The sequence below is a fragment of the Epinephelus lanceolatus genome, chromosome 2, assembly GCF_041903045.1.
Source record: "Epinephelus lanceolatus isolate andai-2023 chromosome 2, ASM4190304v1, whole genome shotgun sequence".
In the NCBI taxonomy this organism is placed as follows: Eukaryota; Metazoa; Chordata; class Actinopteri; order Perciformes; family Serranidae; genus Epinephelus; species Epinephelus lanceolatus.
The window spans coordinates 29,922,501-29,935,632 of record NC_135735.1 but is presented as its reverse complement, the minus strand read 5'-3'; the positions used below and the strand labels follow the sequence as shown (position 1 = coordinate 29,935,632).

General features: G+C 40.3%; 1 protein-coding gene across 2 annotated transcripts in view; it reads left to right on the top strand.

Annotated features, from left to right (window-relative positions):
• The window catches only part of LOC117260150 (CUB and sushi domain-containing protein 1-like), a 529,510-nt gene that overhangs the window by 398,262 nt on the left and 118,116 nt on the right, over positions 1–13,132 (top strand). For both annotated transcript variants that reach the window (XM_078176328.1, XM_078176324.1), the window contains exons 29-31: positions 3,163–3,354; positions 5,654–5,792; positions 10,487–10,674. In XM_078176328.1, coding sequence (XP_078032454.1) covers positions 3,163–3,354; positions 5,654–5,792; positions 10,487–10,674 — 519 coding nt within the window. The remainder of the gene's footprint in view (positions 1–3,162; positions 3,355–5,653; positions 5,793–10,486; positions 10,675–13,132) is intronic.

Sequence of the window (13,132 nt, the reverse complement as noted above, 5' to 3'; positions counted from 1 at the left end):
TGGCAAGGTGGTGAATTGATGCCAGATTGTGCACCACATTAGCGAAGCTAACTGGTAGAATTATCATCAGGACATGATAGTGGACAGAAGCAGGGAAGAAACTACGCCCATTGATAACAACATGTGCACAGTGAAGAGGGTGGACAGCTTCAAGTATCTTGGTTTCCACACCACTGAGAGCCTGACCTTGGTACTGCATACGATGCTGTGGTAAGAAAGGCAATGCAGAGACTGTTTCACCTCAGACGCCTGAGGAAATTCTGGGAATCCCCTCAAATTCTAAGGAATTTCTACCTCTTCACCGAGAGCATCCTGACGGGGAACATCACAGCCAGGTACAGAAACAGCACCGAGCAGGACTACAAGGCCCTGCCAGAGTCCTTTTTTTTTTTTTTTAGGCTGAACAGGTACTGAATAGGCGCTGCTCTACCCTGCCTAAAGGGTATTTACACCAGGCGCTGCAAGAATAAGGTCAGTAGAGTCATTAAAGATCCCAGCAACTCTGATAAAGGCCTTTTCTCTCTGTTGAGGTCGGGAAGAAGGCACTGGATACACCAGACCAGTACTGAGAGGCTCAGGAAGAGCTCCTACCCTTTGTGTGTAAAATTGCTGCAGTGAACACGACTGAGCTGTCAGGCACACAGAGTGCACTGGGGACACCGCTGTGGCTGCCACACATTCTGCCTTCTCCAGTCACCTCACCCAGCACATCTTCACCACCTGCACATGTGGATTGTGTAAATTAAATTCACCAACCTAACCAGCATTTTTATATGATATCACAGGCTGGGGGGCAACTGGTTGCTATGATCATTTTGACAAGGTGTGAAACATCAGTCTGATCGCTGTAAACATGTAAATACTGTGGTGATGCTCAGTTGTTGCCATGATTCACTATAACAGGGTGTCCACGGGGTCTTAAAAAGTATTTAAAGTTGATAAATCAAATGTCGGAAAATGAAGGCCCTTAAAAAGTATTAAAAAGTCCTAATCGTGATTTTATGAAGTATTAAATTTTCTTGGCATTCAAGCTTTGACAAAAAGTATCCATGAATGTATAATTTATTTTCCTCCTCTGACTATTACAAACAACAATGTGTTAGTAGGCACACTCGGACTGCTGCTCGGGGCTGTGCGCTCACCTGTGTGACATCACGCGACGGTGCACGTCCAGGCACCAAACAGGAGCAAAAGACAATAAAAAATCCTTCTCATCTTATCTGAGTTCTGTTGTATGTTTGTGCTCCATAGATGTAATTGCAAACTACAACTGTTTAGTAAGTTAAAGATGCGTTTCTGCTAACGACAGCTTGAAGTGGCGATGAGGTCTGAAGGTTTTTTTGGAAGGTCTTAAAAAAGTCTTAAAAAGGTATTGAAATTAACCTCAGGATTCCTGCATATACCCTGAGTAAACAACCATCGATCAGCACACCCATTTCTATGCATCATCATTCATGCAGTGATTTTCATTGACCATTTATGGTTGAATGTGGGCGTGTAGAGAGCGGGATATGAGGCTTATCCATGTACCGACAATTAAAGTTGATTTGGTATTTATAAGGAGATATTGTGTCCTGGAAGGGTATGCATGGTTTTAAAAATCATAATAGTTTTTTGCGTATTAATATTTCCTCATTTGTACAAACGCAAACATTTAGTGTGGATTCTCTGCAGAGTTTTATAAATGAGGCCCTTGGTCAAGATTTGATTCATAATTTTGAATCTTGAATCTGTAGCTTTGTGATTAATTGTTGAGCCTGTTGTATAATGAGGATTCAAGTTGTGGCAAATTGTTCATCTCTGGCAGAGGAAGTAAAAAAGAAGAGTAAATGTAATTGTAATTTTCAGATTCTTGAAGACAAAGAGGTATTATTATCTAGGAGTTCACAGGAAAATAATACGGGAACTGAAAAAATACATTTAATTTCAAGAAGCAAAGTTTTATTTCATATAATTTTTAAAGTTTGTATTTCTTCCTGCCTTCCTGTCTTGTTAATTGTCTCTCAGCCCCTTTTATTTATTGTGTGATTCATGGAGTTGTCCTAATGCTGAGTTTCTGAACCACATACATAGAAGACAGATAGGAATACAATTAATTCTGATATGTACCCAATATCTCAAACCCAAACACCATGTATCACTCAGCTTCTCTTAAGCACTGGAATCTGACAAAAAATAAAAGGACAAAATACACCTGTACATACAGAATAGTACTTTAATTATTAGTCATAGTATTAGTAATTTGACAAAAATATCCTCTAAAGTTAAACTACGTGGGAACTGTCGATTATTCAACGTAAACAGTATCATCAGAGAGAGTGAAAGCCAATCCCAGACTCACTCTTGTTGTGGGATGAGCTCTGTCCACTTGGCATTTCGCCTCTCTATATTTGCATTTTTTTTAGTTGCTTTCTCTTGGATTGTGCTTACAGTCTGGCACCTGATCACTACCTTTTTACAAAGCGCACTGTGCCCTGGAACACAGCAAAATAAGGAGAAAATACAGGCAGAGGGCGGGGTATTTGCAGATAAATATACCGCCACACACTTTTGTACACTGCTTTTTTAAATAAAATCCTGCACAGTATACCTTTAAATTAAGACATAATACTCTGCTCAGACTCATATTGTATATTTCTTCATGTTGATGTCCAAAGTATTCTTTTTTTTTTGTATCTTTAGATGCTGATTGATGTGATGGAAGCCCTCCAGTATATTTAAATACAATTGCAAACCCAACAGTGAAACCCCTACACACAGAGGCTGATTACAGTGAATCCCCACCAAGCACACTGCTTACCCTGAGGGGGAGGCACTAATTAAAAAGCAAAAAGACCAAATTTGATTGAACCTGAAGGGACGAATCATTTAGTTATAACTGGTCAGGCTGAGTTGTCGCTTGTATCTCCAGCTACCCTGCTGCCTTGAATAAAAAACAGAATCATGTTGTCAGTCTAATGACAGTGAGCCCAGTCGATACTCACCCAGTGAGGGACAATTGTGTGTCTATATTATACAGGACATGTTTTTCTTCACTTGTTGGTCTGCAGCTGCTGATGGTTGGCTGCTGTTGTGTTTGTGTTTGTGTGTCTGTCTCAGTATCTTTCTATCTACAACTCTATGTCAATATGTATTTCTCCTTGTCTGTCTCACATTCTGCAGCCACGACAGCAACGACATGCAATGATCCAGGCATCCCTGTCAATGGTTCTCGGTATGGGGACAGTAAGGAGCCTGGTGACAGCATGACTTTCCAGTGTGATCCAGGCTACCAGCTACAAGGCCAGGACACCATCACATGTGTGCGGATGGATAACAGATTCTACTGGCAGCCTGACCCTCCAACGTGTGTAGGTGGGTGTACATTACTGTGTGGATCAGGGGCTGCCAAACGGAGATTAAATTAAATGAAATTTAAATTTGATGCTGTGGTCAGACGTTAACGAGTTAGAGACTTCAATGTCATACTACGCGCTAAAAAAATGAAGACTGAATATGAACTAGATATTAAGATTTAAGATACTGTCTATCAGACGCTCCCACTGTTTGCTTTAATGAATACATACAGTAATGGAAAACTAAGCACAAAACCCCTGGAAGTGGTATGATCCAGAGTTGTATTTTAAGTCTGAAATGTAGAGAGTAAATAACAAACATGACAGTTCAGGTCCCTTAGGTGCCCCTGTGTTGTTCTGCTACATCTTACATACTTCTCTGGAGGCAAATCAACTGAAGCCTGCTGGTGAGGTGATCTATAATCCCAAATGATGCTGGAGCATCAGATGGTTTTCCTTACTGGAGGCATGCTCTTAAAGATCAAGGAGAAGTTGAACAGGTGCTGGAGAAAACGGTGGTTAGGATGATTATTGAGCAATGTGGAAAATGCGGAAAGGAAAATTAAACATGGATTACCAAAACATCCTAAACTTAAGACTGGGATGATGAGACGTGCACAGGAGAGGGTGGAAAAAAAGTGATGTCAGATTTTTAGCATGACAGAATGTTGCAGGTAGCTGTAACAGAGTACCTGTATCAAAACTGTCGGAGAGAACCGCAGCTTGTTTGCTCTTTCTCTCTATTATCACCACCATCGAGCCCACCTGCTGCTTATAGCCCAGTGAGCTTCCACATCCCACTCCACACCTCATTCACACAATTCTGCTGCAGTTTGTTTTTCACTCTCCCACTTTCAGGTGTGCTTTCCTTCCTTTATTTTCCTCCTCAGCTCCCTCTGACACACTTGACTCTCTCACTAAAGGAGGGAGGTGACTTCTAGCCGTGTCTTTTTGAGAAAACACAGAATAGAGGAGTCGGTGCAGAGAAAAAAGATATGATCTCTAATGCAGCAAGAGCCCCTCAGTGTTTTCACCATGCAACCTACAAATCCTGGTATGTTAGTGCAAAACAAGCCTTTAGCAAGTCCACAGCTCTCTCTGCCCATGCTGTTCAGCTGGCTGCTGCTGAACTACGAGCCTTTATCGGGGAGTTCTTTTTCCTCATTAACTGCTGCATCCAGTTCAATTCTGTCCTGCACATGAAAATATCATGTCGACTTAGTCAGAGTAGATAGAAGAGGAAAATCATCAGAGATTACCATAAAGGTCCTGGACTGCTGGATTTTTAATTACGCAGCGACCAGAGTGAGGTACGACTTCAGACACAGCTGAAGGTGGGATGTAAACAATGTGAGCAAGGCAGAAAAGATTCCTGCAGCAAGTAGCACGGTGCTCATCCTCCGTGCGACTACAGACATTTGCCTTACTGTTAGATGCCACAGCCTCCCTTTATGTAACGTTCCTCTTCTCTTTATTAGCCAGCACTATTGGGAAGTCCTCCAGCACAGTCACAGTGACTAGTAATTTGCCTTGTAACCATGCCTGTGAAGCACATGATGCTTTGTTCCTGATATTGCCTCTGACTCTTTCCCAATGACCTCAAATTTTGCATGACTGTAGATAAAATGCGGGGCTTAAACCATCTCCGCTTTCTCTTAGCTAAGCCTGCGTGCGCCTCCCTCTCCTGCACTTTCACCTCAGGCGGTGAATCCCTTGGTATTCAAAAGCTCCTAAGATTAAACCAACATTATACGCAACAGTCTAGTGCGTAAGTGTGTGTCTGCCTGTGAGTGATTTGCAACTGTTAATGCCTTTGTTTACCTCTATTTCGCTGTTGATAATCCGTTCACACCCACCTGCCACCCCCAAGATACCTCTCCATGTTTCAAATTCTTCCTTCACATCACCAAATTGCTGCTTGAATGCATCTATCTGTCTCTCTTGCCAATATCTCTTTCCTGCTCTCTGGCTTGTTGTGGGATAACAGGACCGCTAGGGGTGATTCTCTCTGCTAACTACCCCCAGCGTTACACTCTGTCTAAATCTCACAGTCTCTCTCTATTTCTCCTTTGCTCTTTCACCCTCTCCAGCTACCTGTGGAGGTAATATCAAAGGTCCACCGGGGGTAATTCTGTCTCTCCTAACCAACCCCTGCCATACTCCCCATCACTAGCTAACTCTCTTCCATTCTGCCTACCTGTGGGGGTCATATGAGTGGTCAATCAGGGGTGATTCTCTTTCCAAATTACCCCAAGCCCAATGCTGTGTAATCATCTTTCTCTGTCTCTGTCTCTCTCTCACTCCTGTTCTGTCTCCAGCCACATGTGGAGGAAACGTCAGCGGTCCCTCCGGTGTTATTCTGTCTCCTAACTACCCCCAGCCTTACCCCCCTGGGAAAGAGTGTGATTGGAGAATCAGAGTCAACCCTGATTTTGTCATAGCTCTCATCTTCAAAAGGTAAGCCATCTAAATTCTAAACATGGCTCTCTATCTAAATGCACACTATCACTTGTATGTCCCCTTCTCATAGGTATTCTCAAGCTTTAAAACAGGAGGGGAGCTTATCTGTGCTTGTACAAACACTGATGCCTCTCAGCTGTTATTTCTGATTGAATGGATTTAAGATATGTTTTCCACTTTAAAATGATCCAAATAAAAATGCACATTTTTCAGCAATAATTTTGTAGTTTAGAGTTTCCTGTGGGAGATCAGACTTCCCTATTGTATTTGCTGTTTAAGAAGCTGACCATGATATTTTGGTAGAGGACTTAGTTGCAACATGAAACAGAAATCAAAATAAACTAGTAGTTTTATGACAAACCAGTGTTAATTTAAAAAATTCACTTAAGCTAGAAAATATATATTGCTACCATAATAAAAGCAGGCTACTGTATGCTGTAAGAAACAATAACAATTGATTTTCTTTCTGAGAAAATACAGAGTTACTGATGCATGCCTTGTGTCACTTAGTGGTACAGTACAGCTGATCAATATTTAGCGTAGAAACATTTTGAGACAACAGGCCCCTGGGCTCGGACAGGTAAGAGCCCCCATAATTTCACCTGTGCCTCAGCAGGATTTACAGAGCACATACACACAACTAACGTCAACTGCATATTAATTAAGACATAATATTCACCTGCATCTCAACAGGATATACAGCACAAGGACACTCAAAGCCAACAGCTCAGCTCTTCTTAAATCCTACAGATAAAGTGAGGGGATACACACTAACTTAAAAAGTATCAAAATGGTGACTTTTGTGTGAGATCTTCAATGTGAATGCTTAGGCTATTTCTTCAGTTTTTCAATAGGACTTTAGGTGCTCTGTTATCTCCTTTTTCCAGCAAAATTAGCGTGTCTATGCAGCTCTCTTAAACGCAGAAAAGCAAGCTAACACAGGTTTGTATACAGTAGAAAGCAGCATGGAGGTCGCTCTTTTAATCTTGGTGCCGCCAAATTTGCAACAATGTTTAAGTGCAGCTTGGACAGAGACAGACAAAATTATGTGGCAGCGCATCATTGTATTGTGCCAGAAAAGGGGCCAAAATTATTGCAACCACTAGGTATTGTATTTCCATCATTGGCGATCAGAGCTGGAGTTGATAGATACCAGTGACTCCTGCAGAGTCAACAGTGAATGGATGCCGACTGTAACCTTTTCCATTAAACACAAAAGCCAGATGTTAGTGGTTGTTAATGGGGTTTTTTGTCCAGTGGGAAAGTGGCTTTATTGACATGTATGACTAAGCTCTTTCACTATGCAACAAGGAATAGCAAGTCAATAACAGCCACTTCACACAGAGGCTCTGGCTTAGGGGCCCCCTGAGCCCTTGGGTCACTGGGCCTCGGCTTGGTAGGCCGGTTCAGTAATCCACCCATGAGAGCAAGTATTACTAACAGATCATAAATATAATTACATCACAACAAGAAACATAGGTGTGCTTTTCCTTAATTTAAAGGCATTGTGGCTGCAACAAACACGTCAGGGCAGGGCAATGGTCTCACTGATCATATTAATCTTTAATTAGTTTATCCAAATACCTGAGAAACATTAAAAATTACAAACCTACAGATTTAGAGGATGGACAGGGTCCCTAAAGCATTTTATGAAACATGTTTTTCTTCTGGCTTAAATTTAAAAATGTATCACCCTCCGTGGACTGTTTTATGAGTTTAGTTTGAGTTTATTTTTTAGGAGTAGACTCTTCATGACTCACTGTGGCCCACACAGGTTAAAAAAAGATCTGTGCTGTATAGTCAGGGATCAGGCCCAGTTTAGTCTGATGTTAACACACAGTAAAGGATCATTAAGGAAACTAATAAACCCATTTGTGTGGGGAAAACCCCAATCGTCTAAAAAATACAGTAAAATCCACTTCTAACATAGATAAGGTGGCTAAATGGATAGTTTGTGGTGAGATGATCTTATCTTCTAAAGCTTCAGGAAGTTGAAATTAGATTTGTTCTTTACGGTCTTGGTCTTTAGCTGCCTAAATCTCTCAATCAGCCATCTTTGGTAATCAGTGCGAACTTATTGGTAAGGTCGTACGCATCCTTGAAGTCACACAGTAAATTGATTCGAGATTCAGGAACTTTTTGAACACTACATGTTGGCACAGGTAGTATTATTGTCTTAATTTTGAAAGCAGAATTCATGTGAAAATGAAAGGGATGTCTGACCATCTCTGTGTTTTGTTTTTTGATAATAGGCCAGTGTTTATTTACATTTCGAGTCCTGATCGTGCCTCAGTGGTGAATATTTTACAAGTCACAGTGGTTAGGGGCTTATGACTAAGGCAAAAGTGAAGACTGGAGTTTCATATGTAGCAATGAAGATAAAAGCAAAGCTGACTTTCTCCAGATTGCCAAAGGAAAAAAAATGACCCAATTTTGGCTCCATGTTTTTCAGCTGCAGAGATAATTCCTTTCAGTTGTAACAGTGAGACAGTTTTTATTTTACTTTTAATGAAGTTGTATTGATATTGGTTGTTTTGTGAATGCTGTGTGCCTTTTCTCTTACATTATTTATCTTATTTCACCCTAGTAATTGTGTTTTATAAACGTAGACTGGAGTACACTTCTCTTGACCCAATTACTATGACTCAGTCCTCTGATCAGTTTTGAATCAAATCAGAGTACAATTCTTGTTTCTCCACTGAAGTCAGAACTCATTTTGTGGTATCATATAACGGTCATTTGAGCATCCACATCCAACTGACCTTTGTTTTATAGTAGCACTAAAAGGTATCAGCCAGAAAAGGTGTTATTTTCTTTGTTAAATATCCCAAAGTGATATCATGTTCAGCAAATGTACTGTCTACAGACTACTTACAGTCAGTGGAAAAAAAAGCATTTGCATTCTTCTCATAATGAGAGTCCCGACTACTTTGTGGCACTAATGCTGTACATTTCAAGATGTATAATTCATAATTAAACAAGCTAGAATGTAATTTCTCAAGTTCGCATGATTGTTCTTAATAACTCTTCTCCGGTCATGAAAGGTTATGATGTTGTCCCATTTATGCTTTGTGAGATCTTTATGTTTTTTTTATGAATTTGAGTAGCTTTAGCATTCAGACCCAGAATGTATCACTAATGCAAAAGGTATTAGCACGGATCATTTTAATGCTTTGTCAGTGCAAAAAGGGCTTATGTGCAGTTAAGCCCATTCTGCACCAGATATAAACACAGGGCTTAAACCTGGGCATTCTTCACACTAAGTTATAATCATAACTTTGGTAATGATTATATAAGGTTGTTTTTTTAAGTTCAACAAGTCCTTTGTAATGATAATATGTTATGACACGTCTCTCACCCAAAGTTAATGATTATCTTTTTGTGTCTTAAGATAAAGGGGAAAGTTTGAAAAAGTAAGGGATTTGTGACAGAAGAATCCTTTAAATTGGCAGACCAACCAGGCATTTCAGGATTTCGATAACATAACTTTTTTTTTATCTAAATCTATATCAAAATCTCTTTCTGGTCTATGAGGTATCCTTTTTGCATTTTACACTTCTCCCCTAAATAAGTTGTTTGTATCCTAAAGGCCTAACAAACATGTGACATGCATGTCCCAGCATTTTGGAAAGCTGTTGTTTTAAATCATCTCAGCAGAAGTGTGTATTACATCATGTCAGTGCTTGTAGCATGAATGCATATCCTTTCCTACATATTGATAAAACACAACATACAAACAAAACAGGGACTCTAGTTGTTACTCTGTAGCACCCCTGGTGCTCAAAAACTCCACGGGGTACCTTTATACTGGTTATCAATACTGCTACACTTCAGCATACACAGCACAGCTTCTCGTTCTGACTTCTTCTCTGTCTGTCTTTGCTCTGACACACAAACACACAAATACGCACGCATGTGTGTGTGTACACGCCATGATACAAATTTGTCTTGTGTGACAGGAGGGAGACAGGGCCAACACAGCCACTGTCAGAGCAAACACTGAGACTTAGCGTGTGTGTGTGTGCGTGTGTGTGTTCTCTCATACTTTTACCCCCATGAGGATCAGATGCCTTCACGTATGTACAGAGAGATGAGGAGAAGCTGTCAGAGTGAAACCAGCAAAACTTCGACATAGACACTTGTGTCAGGAGCTACTGTAGGCTGAGGCTGCAGTTTAAAAAATTAAGGGCACATATTTGTGGGGTTTACACACAAACACATACACTCACATACTGAGGATGTAAATCAAAACAGATCATGACATGCTCTTTCACGATGAGACAACAGGATGATTAACTTAATATTCAGATGATGCAGCATGAGTGCTTCTGCAGCAGCACGCACATTTTTATTTTATTTTTTTTTTTGAATATCAATGAAATTAATGTGTTTTTAACTGTATATTGCTCTCTCAGTTCAAGAGAAAAACAACAAGCATTTGGTTATTAATGCACTAAACACCCAGAAAACATGTCAAAAACAGTAAGATTAGCAGACGATTAGAGGCGAGATAGCACAAACTAATTGGCAGTCATTAAATGAAGCAGGTATTTGAATTTACCACACATCACCTCATTAATTGTTTGGAGAATTTAAACAAGAACACAAACAAACCACGCCATCAATCTTACTAAATTCTTTAACACAAGTTTCTCTGTTTTGTTTTGTCTTTTTTTTTTTTTTACCCCCAGTTTCAACATGGAGCCAAGTTACGACTTCCTGCACATCTACGAGGGTGAAGACTCGAATGGGCCGTTACTAGCAAGTCTCCAAGGCAACCAGGCCCCAGAGCGAATAGAGAGCAGCGGTAACAGTCTCTTCCTGGCATTCAGATCTGACGCCTCACTGGGCATGTCTGGGTTTGCCATCGAATATAGAGGTAATTAAACCCCAAAACTTTGCCTTAATGTAAAGTCCTCGTTCAATTTCCTGCAAGGTCACTTTCAAGATCTGAAATTCTGCTTTGATAATGCTGTAATGCGGTCGAATCTGCAGACTATTGATTGGTTTTGGTGATACAAATAGTATCAATAAAAGTAGTTGTAGTATTGATAGTAGTGGTAGCAGTACAGTAACATTATTATTATTATTAGAAGTAGTAGTTTAGTTGCACGGGGAGTAGCAGGAGGGTATCTGCATTACTAATAGTAGTAGCACAATATTTGTAGTGATAGTATTTGGTGGTGAAAGTATTTGTAGTAACGTAGCAGCAGTTGTATCATAAATCAAGTGACAGTGAATTGGCAGTCTCAACACAGCACTGCACTGTGGGCCTAATTAAGTTCAAAGCCCAAAATATAAACCAGGAACTAGCAAATAGCTGTTGTTATTATCCATTATGAATTGGAGAAAAAAAATCAATGTCGTATTATATCTTTTCTTTTGATATTGTGTGGGCAAGATTTGCTAAAGCTTTTGCGGTTGTTTTTAGGCGCAGATGGGAAGCATTGTTTCCCAAATACACATGCTGTGTTCATCAAACACACACATCTGGCTGGAGTCACAGTTTGCAAGTCATTTTAGTGAGTTTTTGCAATTAATTAATGGCTTGAATATAACAAAAAAAAAAGATTATTAGAAACAAAAGTGAAGCACTGTGGCTGTTGTTAATGAGCACAATATCTGATTACTGTAAGACTAATTAATAGTGGAGGAGGACTGTGCCTGTGAGCGATCCTTCACATACACAGTGTGTCTTACACCCTCTATTGAAATTAGCGTGTATGCGTGGGTTTTTCAAATGTGGGAAAACGCGCTAAAAATAGGCGATAGATTTCTTTCCCATTACCAGTAGACCAGAGCCAAGTATACTGCAGAGCCGAGTACGCTTTTCATTTTTTTACAAGTGTCATGTTTGTTGCCGGAGAGCAGGTTAGTAAACAGTGGAAAGCAGCATGGAGGCCAAATAAAGTGTTTTGGTGGTTACTTCTGTTTTTATATCTTTACTTACTAATTTGAAACGATGTCTGAGCATTGCTTGGGCAGGGACAGATGGAATTTATGGCGGCGCGTTATGACAGAGAGAGGGAGACAGGCAGTGCAAAGGGTCAAAAATTAGCGTATCCACCTGGTTGTCATGTTTCCATCACTGCTGATCGGAGCCAATTGGAGCTGGAGCAGATAAATACCCATACCTACTGCAGAGTCTTTTGTCCTGGGAGTGATTGCTGACTGTAACCTTTTCCACGAAAGACAAAAGACAAATGTTAGCGGGTGTTAGTGGGGGTTTTTTGTCCAGTGGGAAAAGGGCTTTAAAGAGCAGTTCCAGTTCCAGTTCCAGTTCAGGGGCTGGCTGCACATTAACACAGCCGCAAAGTCAAACAAAACTGCAGCACACATTTGCCCAACGCCATTTTCTTAGTAAATCAGGTCCTGTATTTGATAAACACTTGGAATTGGTATTCTGTGCACTAAAATAAGAAAGTCATTGTCACAGCGTTTATGAGGTGTAATGATTAAACTGTTGATACAGGAGCATTGTGCAGACCAGATATTTTAAGCTGCCTACTCTATTAATTTCACCCTTGCTGTACATCAGAAGTGTCTTTCAGTTGAAAGGGCACGCTGTTCCGTGTCAGCCCATGAGTTGTTTACTTTCACAGATTGTGATTCATCCTGGTTTTACAGATGTTGCTTGACTGGGGGGTGATTTAGCAGATATAGTCAATGTGGAGCCAATGATTAGTTGTTTGACTGACTAGAGACTAGATCTGCTCTGTCAAGTTTTATAAAGTATTTTTTCTGTTGTTTCTCTCACTCCATTTATCTCTAATTAAAAACTGATTATCTCCTTCTCTGTTGTCTGTCTCCTCACGCTACCTCACACCTCTGTTCTTTTGTCATTAATTCACTACATTTCATCTGCCATCTCTCTAATTAAAATACAACCTTAATCATCTCCCCGTTTCACTTCCATCTTGCCCTCCACCTCTCTCTCTCTATCCCTCTCTGTCTGTCGGTTTCCCTCTGTCAGGCCCAATATCACATTCTTATTGGGCAATCACAGTAAGGCAAACAAGCTGGCCCAACGCCAAGTCAAAAAGAGCCAAGACAGTTTTTGACCATGGTTGATTCCTCATCTTTTATTCCTTTGTTCCTGTTTTCTTCTTTCTCTTGACTCCGCTTTCATCCCTGTGTGTACCTTCCTTTCCAGTGGGGGGTGAATATATTAGAAGTTTACAGAGGGTATTCAGTGTAACCTGTATTAAGGGTCAATAAATAGCATCCTGTCAACTAAATTTGGCCCAAAATTACTGCCAATAGTTTTGACACGTAATGAAATCTGAAGAGTGCCTTTATTGGGCTGCATAAATGATTTAGGCATATTTTAGACACTT